The following is a 17,601-nucleotide window of genomic DNA, read 5'->3' as shown; positions in this document are numbered from 1 at the left end:
TTATGGAGTTCCCCCCCTTTTGCAGCTATAACAGCCTCCACTCTTTTTGGAAGGCTTTACACAAGATATTGGGGTGTTTCTGTTATGAGGTCAAACACTGATCTTGGAGGAGAATGCCTGGCCCACAATCTCAGTTCCAGTTGATCCTAAAGTTGCTCAGTGGAGTTGAGGGCAGGGCTCTCTGCGGGCCAGTCAAGTCCTTCCACACTGAACTCTTCAAACCATGTCTTTATAGTCCTTAACTGTGCACTGGGGCCCAGTCATGTTAGAACAGAAAAGGGCCTTCCCCAAACTGTTGCCACAAAGTTGGAAGCATAGTGTTGTTCAAAATATCTTTGTATGCTAAAGCATTTAGACTGGCCTTCGTTAGAGATAAGGGGATGATCTTGCAAAGGTGGCTATCACAGCACCATGCTTGAAGTCACTGAGCTCTTCAGAACGTCCCATTTTGTATCATAAAAAAGTATGGAAATAGAGACTGCATGGGTGCTTGATTTTATATACCTGTGGCAACAGGTCTGATTGAAACACCTTAATTCAATAATTAACAGGTGTGGCTAAATACTTTTGTCCATATAGTGTATTATTGGCTTGGCTTATAATTGGGGCCGATATCTGTTTGGCTAGACACCATACAAGTAAAAACCACATTCATTTTCAGTAATAATTAATGAAATGCTCTAGTTTCTTTTAAAGACAGGTTTACATCCTATCAGATTTTGTAAATAAAACATTTAAATTACTGACACTTTTCACTTTGAATGTGTATCAGTTCCAAATAATGGTTGTTGATCTCATGAACTACTAACAATCACTATTTGTATGTAAAACTGATCCTGATAATATTGGTCAACCCTATAGCTGTAATGGCATTTACTGTAATATCTTGTGTTTAAGATGCACATGCTCCGTGTCACTCATGCATAGCAACACAGAGCATGCTGGCGATCACACTTTTTAACGGCTTTTATCCCTCATTTGGTCATGATTTAATGAATGACTATGAATAAAAATTGCTGGTGAGCTGTTATGTAATCAGCACCTTGTGGGGTGCATGTTTGACTGAAAAGACTTCTCAGTTAAAGTCACAGTCATTACCGGCCAATCAGAGTGACAACACAAAGTGAGGTAGTATGCATGTTAAGTAGTATGCAGCTCTGTTAAGTAACATAAGCTCTACAGGCAGGCGCTGTTGTAGTTCACAAACAGGGAAGCTTGGTGGATATAACTTATGCCGAGGCTTGTAGGGAGGAGTGCAAAAACATCTCTTCCAAGAAAAGCTCCCAGCGTGGTTCTTTGCCCCTCTTTCAATAAGGATGCTGTTCAGATCTGATTAAAATTCTCACTAAAGCTACATCCAAGCTAATAGCTTTACCAAAATGCAATATAACTAAGCTGTAAAACAATTGAAACGCATGCCAAAGCAGGGTGGGAGAAAAGCTAAAACATCTTTTACACCATAAAAGCTTTCAGTGCTTTTCTTTACCCTTGTTTTAATAAAACTGTATTATAAAACTGCCACTATATTATAGCTACATTTAAGCTAATCACTACACCAGCAGCAGCCATTGCTTCCAGCTTCGAGTACAACTAAACCCCACCCAAAGCCCCTGCCTTGTTCTCTTGAAATGATTCTGATTGGTCCGATCTGTTGTCAGACCTAGCAACATCATTTCAAAGTAGAGCTTTGCGAGATGGATCTGCCTGATCTGCCAGATGTGGAATCTGGCCAACTTCTTCCCTTTTTTTGTAAATTAATTCTATGAATAGTCCAATTGCATTGATATAAAGGCAAAAGGACTGTCACTCAAGTGTTGGACCCTCAAGCTTTCTGGCTTTGTTGGAATGCTGTTAACACATTGCTGCTTCCTCTGCCCTCCTTTGCAGCTGGCTGCTCTGGAGTTTTCTAGGAATTTTCAGATGTGCATGTGTGAAAAAAGCTTCAAAGGATAAGTCTTGATTGGGTGCAAGTGGCCTAGCAGTTACTTTACGTGCACATGGGCTGTGGTGCTCAAAGTGGGCAGTCTGTGAATGTGGCTCCTTACCCCCTATGCCATTCCCCCACCCTCTCTATCAAATGTCTGATGTTATCCACTGTCCTGTCTGTTGATAAAAAACAATTCTGAGAACAGTAGCTCATGATATGGTTAAAGCCATTGTGACATAATAGGTGCAAAGAAATGCCTTCCTAAGTTTTTGTGGTGCAAAAGCTTTTTCTCTCTCTGGAAACTTGCACACATTGTTTTTATCTCCTTCAGTGAAGTCAGGCTTCTCTAAGTCTAATCACTACTGACACTTTGGCTCTGCAGCTTCCTGCACACATGTTGCGGTTTGACCAGTTTTTTTCACTGGCAGAGACATTCACCCCCACCACTGCTCCTCCACAGTGGCAGCAGGAATAAACTTAATTTCTAATGCCAACTTCAAGATCAAGAGTTCCACTTGAAGACTTGAAGCGAATGTGTGAAATCTCGGGGGTGCCTCCTCTGTGTGATTACTTTTATTAGCCTTTTATTCACAGTCACGCTGGCTGCTGATTGTGGAACTGCCTGATACTTACCCATTAACAGGCTGAGAGCAGCGACAGCTGCCACCTGTTCTCTAGTGTCTGATTGTGTTAAATTTAGAGCGTAATCAGTGTTTCACAGCAGAGTCTTTTAATTACTTTAATTGGTCTTTTAATGGTGCATGATTGTGATAACAGAGAGGATGGGGAGGAATCATTTGGAAAGAATGTTTCATACAGATCTTTAAATGATACAATTAATACACCGGTAAGGAGAGATAAGCTACAGGAGTTGATGGACAATGCTGAGTTTGCTAGTTCTTATTCAGCAGGAGTAGCACATTGACAGAAATATAAAGTGATAAATATTCCTGTAAAACAAGGTTTGGGGGTTTACTATTGAACCGTCACTGAGTGAAGTGTCCTCAGAATCTCTATTGTATTCTTTAAAGAGACAGTACTAACAATGCAATGTTTTTTTTCTGATGCAGGTGCTAATTCATTACTTTTAAACAGTGCCAGTGCCTAAACGGCATCTAAATTGATACTGTAAAGGGGAAAAAGTAGGTTGAAAGTCTCTGTGTGACAACAAGTTGTTCTGGTATCATAATGATTCAGAGAAATAGTTTAAAAGATGCCAATTGATCATATCAGTGAAGCAAATGGGTATAACCTCTTTATGTAAAAGGGTAAACAAAATTAATACTATGGCGTTACATCTGAGACAGACAATAAAGTAAGCCAGCTCTGCTTCCACCTGCCCTCTTACTAATCCTGGGTCTGTTGAAGATGGCAATGCTGTTTGGTCTATGATGGCCATGTGGTGGGTTGGTAAGAAAGAGAATGTCATGTTGCCTCACACCTGGGACGCTGCATGTAAAATAAATCTGCAAGGTGGGATGAAGTGGAGCACAAACATGTTGTGCTGCTGCAATGAATGTTTTGATTAGTTACAAATGTAAGTTGTTTGTCTAAATTGGCTATAAGCTGTCCACATTTAAAAAGTGATGTCTCAATTGGGTCAAAATAGCCATTCAGACCATAAGAAAGAAGAGAGAAGACTTTCTTTGCACTGTCGTTTTTGATATCCACCACATCTGCCATCAGGTTGGATTCTGATGAGCGAAGAAGGACAAAATAACTGAAGGACCTAATTTTACATCTTCTCCCTAAAAATTATTAACAAGGTTTGTTTAAGGTGCTTTAATAGTTTGCCCACCTTTTTGCTCACATTACTCTGCTGTATATGCAGAAAGAATAAAGTCACAACATTCAAAGGATGCTTCAGCCTCTCATAGGTTTTGCTCTGCCCTCTCTGCCATAGAGATCGTTCAGAAGGTCAGGAACGGTCAGAAGCCGTACTTTCGGCCAACCACAGACAACAGATGTCACTCAGAGGAGCTGACCATCCTGATGCAGGGCTGCTGGGCCGAGGACCCCGCTGAGAGGCCAGACTTTGGACATATAAAAATCTACGTGGCCAAACTAAACAAGTGAGTCTAAGTCTTTATTACTTTTCATCATTACCTCCACCAAGGAGGTTATGTGATCGGGTGGGTTTGCTCGTTGTTAGTTTGTTAGTTTGTTCGCCTGTTCATTTGTTCGTTTGTTAGCAACATAACTCAAAAGGGTGGACATGAGTAACTTCAATCCCAGCAGCAGTTTTTTGGTGTGTTTCTATTCAAAGTTTTGGAGTTTATAGAGTTTGAAAGATGCACGCCTGGTTGAGGAGATGAGTCGGAGTGTATCAGCGAGAAAGACAGTGAATTGTAGCGACAATACTCACAATGCTGGGAGGAATAGAGGAATATTCAACCTCTGCCATGACTTCTAGTTGTCCGGTGATACCATGGGTGCATCTGTTGGCACCCATAGCGAAGCCAATACTTTGCCTCACTGTGTTTCCACCCCACCGTGGAGGGAGTAATCAGCGAATGCCGTGGTGGGGGGCACATGGGGACGGATCCAGGAATTTTTTAAAGGATTCTTCACTATTGGGACAGAGGGCTAATGGCAGAGGTCTGTGCTCTCTGAGTGCTTTTCTAGTTATTTAATGTTGTCATATTGCCATTTAACCTTGAAAAGCTGATGGATTAGCCAGATTCCTTGTGTGTCATCAAGGCGGATTTTACTTGCAATGCTCCACGCTGCAACGTTTGTTCCAAATATGTCTGGCTGAAATACAGACCCTAGTCCATTATTTTTATGTTGCTAGATATTAGCAGAGGAAATGATGAACATATCCCCTTTTAATAGGTGTATTGGGACCTTTTAGCATAATATTAGATTAGTCTGAAAGCAGTTTTGATTGATTTAATATTTTATAACTTTTCTTCTCTTTTCAAAGCCAAGGTATTTTGACTAATCAGAATCAACAGTCTTTTCTTTCCCAGACTGTGAATGTCCAACCTGCCAAACTCAACATGTGTAAATCATCTTGTCCCTCAGAGAGCTGATTGGCTTCAAAGATTCAAAAAGGCAACCAGCATAAAGGAATCATGCTTTGGAAATCACTAAGACAATTTGAGATAAAAGGCTGTTTGTAATTCCGTACAGCAAGTGCTGGACAGGAAATGCTCTTTGCTGCCAGTGTGTACGTGTGTAAGATAGGGGAATGTGTGAGTCTGTGTTTCTGGTGTTGTTTTCACTGATCCCATGAATCATTCATATGCATATTTTGAGTCTGAGCTTTATGTCAGAGCAGGAAGGGAGGCTCGCAAGTTTTCCCTCGAGTATGACGGCTCTGTCAGAAAGAGTTACAGTATAAAGCATCCCTGCTGATTCAGTGTGACACCACAGCACACGAACATGGAAATGCATGAGCTATGGCAAGCAACAGTATTTGTATGAACTGCTTATACAGTCCTTAATCGCCCGTTTAAAACAGACAGTCAAATTTAAAGTGCTTTGCAATAATTAGGAAAGACAGTTTTAGCAGTCCTTTCTGCAGAAACTCTACTAAAGTTAACAAAGTACATATTTTTTTAACATATATTTTATTGAACCTTATTTGACCAGCAGTATTCAGAGAGGAACATCTGTAAGAGTGTGAAGAATCCTTTGAATGATTATTAAGCATTATGTAGTGTCATTTTCTCAGGGAGTCCTGGCCAAGACAACAGCAGGAGAAGGTCCACACATATGACAAACACCTGACCATAACAAACAAAGGATCAGTCAGCAATTTGCAGTATCAGCAGTTAAACATGCACATATACTCGTCAAGTGTTCCTTAATTCTGGTTTTAAAATCTCCTTAAATATTCTGTGTTCCGGTTCATGATGAATCCATGAGAGCGAAGGATACAGCTACCACCAGTTTTTGGAGCAGTGATATTTTCGTTACAAAAAGTTTGACCAAAAATGTCCAGTGACTCTTTTCTTCATGAGGAAGACTGAACTAAGACTAGCTCAAAATAGAACTCTAATAATAAATACTCAGCAATGGGAAAAGGTCAGCTCTCCATCCTGGAGAGGCTTTTTCTTTAAAAAATGTAACACGTTATTTTTGTACCCCTTTATAACAAAAATCCTTTTCAAATCAGACAGATTGTAAGAGGTGTTAAGGAAACAAAGAGGCAAGCCACTTCCACCAATTCATGATATATCAGAGACTGTCTTTCAAACAAATTAACAAATTCCTGTTGTGTGCGTGCGTGGTGGATGAACCCAGATGCGGAGTCGGGAGCAGTTTTAAGAGATTTATTGTGCACAGGAAAAAGGGGGGGGGGGGAATCCTAGTGTCCGGAGAGTGAGGGGAAATCTTCGTGGGTGAGAGTGCTGGAGCCGAGCTGCTGGTGAGCGGAGAGTGAGGCACTGGAAAAGAGGAGAGGCACGTTAGTAGGAGAATCCACAGGTAAGTACAGAAATAAATCAAAGAATCACAAGAGATACTGAGCCGAGCGCTGGAGCTTTACCACGGGGAGTAAAGAGCGAAACTCTGGCACTGCAGAGAGTTTCCAGGCGTCTCTTGAAGGTGAGTAGTGATGAGTGATTAATCGCAGATGTGAGAACTCTCTGCAGCGCCGTGGGGGGATGGTGAACCTCAGGGAAAGCAGTGACAAGTTACCAGCAACAAGGCCGGTTCCCGGAACCCGGAAACCGGAAGTCCATAACAATAAAATGAAGTTTCAAAGTAACCATGACAGTACCCCTCTCCTAACGGACGCCTCCTGGCGTCCTACCAGGCTTACCCGGGTTGGCCGCGTAGAAATCGCGGAGAAGGCTGTCATCCAGAATCAGACCCCGCGAAATCCAGGAGCGCTCCTCCGGTCCATAACCCTCCCAATCTACCAGGTATTGGAAGCCGCGTCCGCGTGGTCGAACGTCCAAAATCTTGGAGACTGTGTACGCTGGGTGATCATCGATGATCTGGGGGGGTGGAGGGGTGACGGCAGGTGGGCTGAGGTCACTGGAAGTCACCGGTTTCAATAGGGACACATGGAAAGTGGGGTGTATCTTCATAGACTCTGGAAGCCTGAGGGTGACTGCAGACGGATTAATCACTTTAACCACTTCGAAAGGGCCCACAAAACGAGGAGAGAGCTTACGTGACTCCACCTCCAGAGGAAGGTCCCGGGATGACAGCCAGACTCTTTGCCCCACCTGATACGCCGGAGCGGGGGAGCGATGCATATCGGCCATCCTCTTGTTCCTATCTGCCGTGCTTGTCAGCGCAGCCCTGGCAGTCCTCCATACCTCCCTCATCCTCCGGAGATGTTGCTGCACCGAAGGGACGGCCACAGATTGCTCCTGCTCAGGAAACAGGGGAGGTTGAAAGCCGAAGCAACACATGAAGGGGGACATACCTGTGGCCGAGGAGGTGAGGGAGTTATGCGCATATTCCACCCAGGGGAGGTGTGTGCTCCAGGAGACGGGGTGGTGCGCAGCGACGCAGCGCAGAGCGGTCTCCAAACCCTGGTTCGCCCGCTCCGTCTGGCCGTTGGTCTGGGGGTGATAACCAGAGGACAGACTGGCTGTTGCGCCCAACTCTCTGCAAAACTCCTTCCAAACTTGAGAAGTAAACTGGGGTCCACGGTCTGACACAATGTCACAAGGGAGTCCATGTAATCTGAAGACATGTAACACTAGAAGCTGAGCGGTCTCGAGGGCTGAGGGGAGTTTGGGTAAGGGTACATAATGCACACACTTGGAAAATCTGTCCACGATGGTAAGAATGACAGTGTTACCTTCTGATGGAGGAAGGCCGGTGACAAAATCCAGAGCTATATGTGACCAGGGGCGTTGGGGAGTAGGGAGAGGGCGCAACAAACCAGCAGGGGGACGATTGGAGGATTTACCCCTGGCGCAGACAGAGCAGGCTGCCACGAACTGACGGGTGTCACGTGTCATACCAGGCCACCAAAAACTCCGCTGGAGAAACTGGAGGGTCCTGTGGAAGCCAGGATGGCAAGTAAGCCTGGAGGAGTGAGCCCACTGAAGCACTGGAGATCTAGCAGAATCTGGAACAAACAGGCGATCTGGAGGTCCAGTTCCAGGGTCAGGTTGTTGTTCCTGGGCCTGACGGACGATGGATTGGATCTCCCAGATGGCTGCTCCAACAACACAGGTAGGTGGCAGGATGAGGTCGGGTTCCTCAGTGTCTCCAGAACCAGAATCCCTCCGGGAGAGCGCATCTGGCTTGAGATTTCTGGAACCAGGTCTGTAGGACAATGTGAAATTAAATCGGCTCAGGAAAAGGGCCCAGCGAGCCTGCCGTGGGTTTAACCGCCGGGCTGATCTCAGGTAAGCCAAATTCTTGTGATCAGTCCAAATTAAAAAGGGGTGGCTGGTGCCCTCCAACCAGTGCCTCCACTCTTGCAGGGCCCACACAACAGCCAGCAACTCTCGGTTACCCACATCATAGTTTCTCTCCGCTGGTGACAAACGACAGGAGAAAAAGGCACAGGGATGCAGTCTCTGAGTCTCTGGGTTCCTCTGAGAGAGAACGGCCCCCACCCCCTTGTCGGAGGCGTCCACCTCCACAACAAACTGGAGAGACGGGTTGGGATGCTTGAGCACCGGAGCAGAAGTAAAGAGAGTCTTCAGTTTGGAGAAGGCCTCCTCAGCCTCCTGACTCCACCTAAAGGGGGCGCTAACTGAGGTAAGACGGGTGAGGGGAACTGCCACCTTACTGTAGTCCCTAATAAACCTGCGATAGAAGTTGGCGAACCCTAAAAACCTCTGTAACTCTTTGCGGGAGGAGGGAGAGGGCCACTCACTCACCGCTTGGATCTTGGCAGGGTCTGGCTGAAGTTGGCCTTGAGCAATAACATAACCTAAAAAGTTGACCAAGGGGGCGTGGAACTCGCACTTCTCAGGTTTCACATAAAGTTTGTTCTCCAAAAGCCTCTGCAAAACTAACCGGACGTGCTGTTGATGCTCTAGCAGGGTGCGGGAGAAAATAAGAATGTCATCCAGATAAACAAACACGAATCTGTTAAGCATGTCGCGAAGCACATCATTAATAAGCGCCTGGAAGACGGCTGGGGCGTTAGTTAAACCGAAGGGCATTACCAAATACTCAAAGTGTCCGAGAGGCGTGTTAAAAGCCGTCTTCCATTCATCTCCCTCTTTAATACGGATGAGATGGTAAGCATTGCGAAGGTCAAGCTTAGTGAAAATCTGCGCGGAGCACAGGGGCTCGAACGAGGGGTCAGTGAGAGGAAGAGAGTATTTATTCTTAACGGTGATGTCATTAAGACCCCGAAAATCAATACAGGGCCTAAGGGAAGCATTCTTCTTTTTAACAAAGAAGAAACCTGCTCCTAAAGGCGAGGAAGAGGGCCGAATCAACCCGGAAGCCAAGGAGTCTTGAATATATGTCTCCATGGCTTCCTTCTCGGGGCGTGAGAGATTGTCGAGCCGACTACTGGGCAGGGGGGCGCCAGGGAGCAAGTCTATAGCGCAATCATATGGTCGATGCGGGGGAAGAGATATGGCCAGCTCCTTGCTGAAAATGGACGCCAAATCATGGTATTCAGCAGGGACACCAGTAAGATCAGGCTGACAGGGAGCGACTCTAGGGCGAGAAGAGAACGGATTAGCTGAACGGAGACAATGCGAATGACAATGGACGCTCCAATTAGTGATGGAAGCCGACTTCCAGTTAATTTGAGGATTGTGCATCTGTAACCAGGGGAGACCGAGCACTATGGGAGAGTGGGGAGAAGGGATAACAAAAAAGGAAATATCCTCGCGGTGATTACCCGAAATTATGAGAGTGAGGGGGGCGGTACGATGAGTAACTCTCGCGAGAACTCTGCCATCTAAGGCAGTAACAGTCTTGGGAGAATCTAGAGGCTCGAGAGGAATTTGAAGCTGTTTGGTCAATTCGTCTTGAATAAAGTTGTCATCAGCGCCGGAGTCTATGAGAACCTGAAGAGGGAGCGAGTTCCTGCCCCAGAGAAGGCATGAGGGAACGGTGATACGAGGGGGAGAGCTAGGAGTGGTAGAGGTGTGGCTCACTAGTGCGCCCTCTGTCACTAGTGAGCCTGGTCTTTTGGCGTAGAAGGGCAGGAGGCTAGAAAATGACCTGATTGACCACAGTAAATGCACAGTCTAAGATTTAACCTTCTCTGGCGTTCTCCGGGACTGAGTCTGGTTCTACCTAACTGCATGGGTTCAGATAGAGGGGAGCTGGGTGGAGAAACATTAGTCTTGGGAGTGATAGGAATGAGTGAAGGGGTTTGGACTACAGAGGGAGCCACTGGACGGGGTTTGGACTGTTGCTTCTCTCGCTGTCTCTCCCTCAACCTGTTGTCTATCCTAATGGTTAGAGAAATCAAGGACTCTAGTGAATCTGGCTCATCCCGAGAGGCTAATTCATCCTTAAGCTCCTCGGATAAACTCCTCAAAAATATGCCTTTGAGCTCTGTCTCCCTCCATCCACTCTCAGAGGCTAAAATACGAAAATCGACAGAGAATTCAGCGGCTGACTGGGAACCCTGAGAAAGGGAAAATAATCTCTTGGCTGCTTCCTGTCCCTGCAGGGGGTGGTCAAAAACACGAATTAACTCAGCGGAGAATACAGAAAACGAGGCTAACAAAGGGGACTTCTTCTCCCATAAACTAGTGGCCCAACGTGAGGCCTTACCACGCAGGAGATTAATGACATAAGCTATCTTGGCTCTATCTGAGGGATAGCTGCTAGGCTGCTGGTCAAAAACTAAAGTGCATCTTAACAAAAAACTACTGGCTGACCCAATCTCACCAGCGAAAAATTCAGGCTGAGGTACATAAGGCTCTTTCAAGGAGGGAGGGGAAGGAGAAGCAGGGGCTGAGGGATTAGCGGTGGCATTACTCACAGAGGTGGGAACAGGAGGTGCGCAGGGAAGCTGAGAGAGGGACTGCAGGTGGTCGGAAAGGGTGGAGACTTGGGTGCTGAGGCCTTGCAGGGATTTCATGATTCCGGTGAGCATGCCTTCGTGTTGTCCAAGGCGTTGTCCTTGTTGTGTGATGGCTGTCTTGATGGGGTCCAGATCCGCTGGGTCCATGGTTTGGCCAGAGTTTACTGTTGTGTGCGTGCGTGGTGGATCAACCCAGATGCGGAGTCGGGAGCAGTTTTAAGAGATTTATTGTGCACAGGAAAAAGGGGGGGGGGGGGAATCCTAGTGTCCGGAGAGTGAGGGGAAATCTTCGTGGGTGAGAGTGCTGGAGCCGAGCTGCTGGTGAGCGGAGAGTGAGGCACTGGAAAAGAGGAGAGGCACGTTAGTAGGAGAATCCACAGGTAAGTACAGAAATAAATCAAAGAATCACAAGAGATACTGAGCCGAGCGCTGGAGCTTTACCACGGGGAGTAAAGAGCGAAACTCTGGCACTGCAGAGAGTTTCCAGGCATCTCTTGAAGGTGAGTAGTGATGAGTGATTAATCGCAGGTGTGAGAACTCTCCGCAGCGCCGTGGGGGGATGGTGAACCTCAGGGAAAGCAGTGACAAGTTACCAGCAACAAGGCCGGTTCCCGGAACCCGGAAACCGGAAGTCCATAACAATAAAATGAAGTTTCAAAGTAACCATGACAATTCCCTTACTTTTATTATGTTGTATCTGGTCAGAGGTGGAAAGGAGCTTATTACTTTTACTTATAGCACTGTAATTTAGTAGTGTCTTTTTTTGTAAGATATTTCTGAGTAGGTTTTTACTCCAAAAGGGTAATTTTAACTTCAAATGGTCCTCAGGGTTGGAGTTATTTGACAATGTTTATCCACCAGACTCTGTAAAGAGTCAATTATTCTAAGCTCCGCCCACTCCCTTTTCAAATCTGGGGGAATGTGTGGGTGTAGTTCATCATGCCCTCGAGCAGAGTGTTTAGATGTGTCTCATATGTGTTTAGCTGTGTTTGGATGTTGCCTGTTGTACAGTGATTCACATATTTATGGTGGACACATCTGCACCCTAAGTGAAGTTACCCACCGAGTTCCTGCTTGTGACTTTAGGTACTACGAAAGGACGCATCAGTATGCATTGCCTTTCTAACTACATGTAGTGTGGACCAATATTGATACATCTCAAGTGTTAAATTTAACTTGATATGAGTTCAATTAACACTGGAAAATTTTCCTGTGTATTTTAATTCATTATAGAGGTGTGACTATACCTGAACAACCTGGTTGGCGATCTATTCCCAAATCCCTTGTTGTTCTTGCATACGTGGACAGATCATATTTTACTGTACAACTCCTAATTAGCTACTCAGTACTTACAGTAAACTTTAAATGAAATACTTTTAACTTCTACTTGAGCAGATTTATAGATTAGCTGCAAAAATTTTGTGACACCCCACCGCCTTGATGTCTCTTGAGCCCACTTTGGGTCTCACTTTGGGAATGGCTGCTATAGAGTCAACAAGTCAATAGAGTTTAAACACTTCAACATTAAGACTCAAAGTTGTAACTGTGAAGACTTCTGTTTAAATGAACTTCACCATCTTTTTCCAAATGATTTCACACAGTGGTTACTGACTGTATTTAGTCAATTTTTCAGGAAAGCATAGAAAGCAGCATTCTTCACTAAGCAGCAGTATGTCCTTCAGTGAGAAGTGACAGAAGCAAAGTACTATTGTCGTCATCATCTGCTTAGTTTAAAACAAAGATTTATTACTCAGACAAACAAAGAAACAACTCAGCAATAAAGGCACTGAAACTTAAACAAGTGAAAACTTGTACGATAAACAGTTGAATGACTGTTGAGTGAGTTTTATAACTACTAGTAAGATAAGGAGCACAGGGGTTTCCTAAAAGAACAGAACTGAGATTTGTTTTGGTCTTTACTGGTGAAAATGCAGGGCTGATGTGGGTAGCGTAAGACAGTTTCTCGTTGAAATTCCCTTCAAAGAGGGAGTGTTTATAGGTTGTATGTTCTCCCTGAGACATGCTCAGTAGGTTAATCAGTGACTTTAAGTTGCCCTTAGCTGTGAGTGTGAATGTTTGTCTGTCTCTTTATGTCAGCACTGTGACTGACTAGCACCCTAACCTCTCACCTAATGACAGCTGGAATTCGTCCCAGACCCCATTGACTCCAAATGGGATGGACGGTATAAATAATGGATCGATGTATAGATGGTTAAACGGTGTGGCAAACTAGTTATCAGGTGGATTTGAAATTCAGAAAACAGAGAAAAAGCTGCACAGTGAGAGAACTGACAAGTTACTTAACAGGTTTGCAGTAACAAATAGATATTGTAAAATAGTTAGAATTTGATAAGGTTGTCTAAATATTTCATGCTTCTTGATATCACATATTTTGATTGATTAATCCTCTGTTATTTTAGTGACTTAAAGCACTGAGACGTACCAATGTTTTAAAGGTGCAATATGTGTATGTAGTTTTTGCATTTAAAGAAAAAGTATGTACAATATTGCCACATGGGACCTCTCAGCAAAATTAATGTTCTGATTTCATAAATAAATTTCTCCTAATGAGGGAGAACTGCACTAAAAAAGACACTTCCACGTTCACGCTGGAAGCTGTCCCATGATGCATATGTGCTCTAGTGTCACTTCCAGCAAACAAGAGCTTAAATACTGGTTTCTGAAACTGCTGCATTTTTGTCACTTTTTATTGTCTGTGCGTGTTGGGCATTGGGGAAACGACTTGTCAAAGCTGGCATGAACTGAATAAGAGGTGTCAATAATTGTTGTGTTGTGAAAAGTTGAATCTGAGCTGAGGCCAACTTGTGCTGTTGTGTATTTCTTTGTTACAAAGATAAGGGAGAAATCCACCCCTAAAAATTCATAAGACAGGTAAATTGACAAGGACTGACTCCATCAGAAGTTGCAAGAAAACATCTCCACACCTCATTGTTTGCACTGTTTCATTGACAGACTCAAATGTTGGCAATGTATTTCTGCAAATTTAACGTGAGTTTGTGTGCAAATTTTGCTAATGAAAATCAAGAAAATACCCAATATTGGGCATCTAAAACTTCCATTTATTTATTTATCTAATTATTTAGTTGTGCTTTATGTTTTATAACTCACCACTGAATCAAAGCAGGTATTGGTATCATTGGATTTTTTTCTGATATCAGAAATTAACATTTTGTTATCACCATCTAAGGCTGTAACCTAACACACTAGATAAACCGTTTCATATATCAAATGCATGCATATATCTCTCTCTCACCTGGCAAACCTCCCATGGAAAGAGTTTGATAAGGGCTGGACTTTTCAAAAATTCTCAGAAGGTGATTGGATAAACTTCACAAGGTGACAAGACAGAATAAGGTTGTGCACATGTGCAGACAGAAGTAACATCAGTTTGACAGGCAAACTGGTGTAGTGGAGCAGTGGAGCATAATGTGGATAAAATCATTCTGAGGCCGGTCAGGAGTAGAGCAAAAATGTCTTCTCTGCCAAGGAAAGTTACAGTATAGCTCTTTGCTCTTGTTTTAATAAAGAAATGGGACACAGTTTGGGTAGAACTAACACTTTTCTGCCGCTAATCCCTTCAGGGGTAGCAGTTGTACATACCAGCATACCGTAGAACTCACCCTCCCCCGTAACGATTGCAAATCCATGCTGAAGCAGGTCAGGAGAAGCATGAAAACATATTTTCCATCTTGTAAAGTTGTTGGTGTGGCTCTGTGCTCTTGTTTTCATGGAGAAATGTGATCAAATTTTGATAAGACTGCCCCCGTGGCTGCATCTGAGCTAATTGTTCCAACACCAGCCATACCGACTCACACTACAACCCCACCTCCCCATAACTCTTGTAAACTAACGCCAGAGCAGGTCTGCAGAAGAGCAAAAAAAAAAAAAAAACCCTTTCTGTCATAAAAATCTTTCACTGTGGTTCTTGGCTCATTAATTCATGAAGAAATGTGGCGCAATGCTGATGAAACTGCTGCTACATTTGGGCAAATTGCTAGACACTCGAAGCAGCCGTTGCTTACGACTAAACCCCACCCTTATCGAGGCTTTTTTATAAGAATAAAACATAAATTTATGCTGAATTTTAAAAATAAATGTTAAAGTAGTTGTTGTGATGATAGTTACCTAATATGGCAGAGGATAACAGAGATTTCTGATATTGCTCCAAACAAGTTGCTTACACAAATGATGTGAAATCAGGTTCTAAGAGCAGAAGCAGACTTCATGAATGAATGCATTTTCTTGCAGCTGGAGCTCGTAGTGTTGTTCCTGCCAGGTGTAGTCAGCCTGTTTTGTGAGTTTTGACATGCAGATCAAAACACGGGCCATGGTTCGTTACACTGAAAGGCAGCTTGGAGCTCTGTGCCTCTAACATGGTCCTGTTTTGTGGTATCTGGCTTATCTTAGGACAGAGTTGTACTTGTGTGTGAGCTGCCCGTGGCCAAATAACGGATCCGTACTTCAGTGATGATTTTTATCTGGACAGATGTGTCACATACAATCAGGCTATGGTTGTTATGTGTGCAATCTTTGATTCGCTTGGTGATATTGAGTGATGAAAGGGAGGGTTACCTCATCTGGCTGCTGAATGGGACACTCTTTCAATCAATAGCCAAAGTAATCATGTTGACGTTTGTTCATTCAGTCTTACAGAGAGAGGCAATCACTGTGAGCAGGAATGTTTGCTGTGGAAATGGCTCTGCTGAATGTGTGTTATTGAAAAAGGACATAATCACAGACTCTTCCTTCACCTTGTCTCATGTCATCCTCAACATCTACTAATACCAGAGTCAGAAGCTTACTGGAGGAGAAGCATTGTTCTCAACATGACATCTCTTCAACCACTTTGGCACAGGCCGGTAATTACACTGATGAGGTAGCAGACATAATGACAGAAGATCCACTAATAAATTATATCTACAGCTACATAGCTACATATATTTAGAGATCATCAGCATTACACCAATGCAAAAGTGATATTTCAAGTTTAGGTGGTTGGATTCCAACCAGCCCACAGGGAGACACTCAGAATTGAAAGAAAGACAACTATTTAAAAAAGATTTATAATAATGTCATTTTTGAAGGTTATATTTTGATGTATATTTAATTGGATGTTCTTCAAATTCTACTATGTTAACAGATGCATTAAAAAAATCTACAACCTTTATTCCAAAAAAGTTGGGGCACTGTATAATGTAAATAAAAACAGAATACAATGATTTGCAAATCTCATAAACCCATATTTTATTCACAGTGAAACAGAAAAAACATATAAGGTCCTAAACATAGACATTTTGCCATTTCATGAGAAATATTAGCTCATTTTTAATTTAATGGCAGCAACACGATTTCAAAAAGTAGGGATGGAGTGATTAAAGGCTGGAAAGGTAAGTGGTTCTAATGAAAAACAGTATTTTGCAACTTATTCAATTAATTGGCAACAGGTCAGTAACATGATGACTATTTTAGAGAGGCAGAGTCTCTCAGAAGTAAAGATGAGCAGAAGTTCACCAATCTGTGAAAACTGTGGGTGAAAACTATGACACAATTTCAGAAACATGTTCCTCGATGTGAAACTGCAAAGACTTATTTCATCATCTACAGTATATAATATCATCAAAAGATCTGAAAAGTCCAGAGAAATCTTTGTACCTGAGAGATAAAGCTGAAGGTCAGTACTGAATGCTTATGATCTTTGGGCCCTCAGGTGTCACTGCATTAAAAACAGGCATGAATCTGTACTGGAAATCACTGCATCACTTCCAGGGGTCATTGTCTGTCAAAACAGTTTGTAGTGTCATCTATAAATGCAAGCTAAAGCTGTATCATGAAAATAACAAGCCATATGTGAACACAATCCAGAAACGCTACAGTCTTATCTGGACCAAAGCTCATTTAAAATGGACTGAGGCAAAATGGCAAACTGTTTTGTGGTCAGATGAATCAAAATGTGAAATTCTTTTTGGAAATCACAGCCCACAGTCCAAAAGCCTGCATCTCTGATAGTATGGGGTTGCATTAGCGCCCATGGTGTAGGCAGCTTGTAGGTCATTTCCACTGAGTGGTCCGGTTCAGTTTGGTACAGCATGGTATGCGATTAAATGCGTTTCCATTATCAAAAGTTGGGAGGTCCGAAATTATTGACCCGTACCATCCTACATTTTTGCCACCCTTCTGTACGGGTGCCAAGCTTGCCTATCTGCCCAAAGGGGTAGATCTACTCACACAATAGACACACTGCAGTCCACTCACCAAGTGAGTGTCTGAGTACTGAACCTGTACCACCTGGTGGAAATGCTTACACATCTGTGTCAGTGCTGAAAAGTAGATAGAGGTTTAAGAGCAACATATGCTCCCATCTAGACAATGTCTCTTTCAGGGAAGGCCTTGCATATTTAAACTACATAAACTACATAATGCATCCATCACAATAGCATGGCTTCACAATAGAAGAGTCCGGGTGCTGAAATGGCCTGCCTGCAGTCCACACCTTTAACCAAGAGAATACATTTTATTTACATTTCACACAGTGCCCAAACTTTTTTGGAATTGTGGTTGTACCTTTAGATTAATTAATGCAAACTTAATGGTGATAACAGGATTTTTTGTAGGATCTAGAGGGGCATGGTATGAATACAGATGTTGTACAAAACAAGGAGAGGAAGGGAGTTACTTTAATTTTGGTATACATATCTCACTTCTTATCATTATCACAGAATAAATGTGC

General features: G+C 43.4%; 1 protein-coding gene across 1 annotated transcript in view; it reads left to right on the top strand.

Moving 5' to 3' along the window:
• LOC121525691 (atrial natriuretic peptide receptor 2) overlaps positions 1 to 17,601 on the top strand; it is a 133,026-nt gene that overhangs the window by 85,943 nt on the left and 29,482 nt on the right. The window contains exon 15 of the mRNA XM_041811800.1: positions 3,831 to 3,999. Within this exon, the coding sequence (XP_041667734.1) occupies positions 3,831 to 3,999 (169 nt within the window). The remainder of the gene's footprint in view (positions 1 to 3,830; positions 4,000 to 17,601) is intronic.

Source organism: Cheilinus undulatus, linkage group 17 (assembly GCF_018320785.1).
Source record: "Cheilinus undulatus linkage group 17, ASM1832078v1, whole genome shotgun sequence".
Lineage (NCBI taxonomy): Eukaryota > Metazoa > Chordata > Actinopteri > Labriformes > Labridae > Cheilinus > Cheilinus undulatus.
Note: the sequence above shows the minus strand (reverse complement) of the source record. Positions and strands in the feature narration are given on the sequence as shown.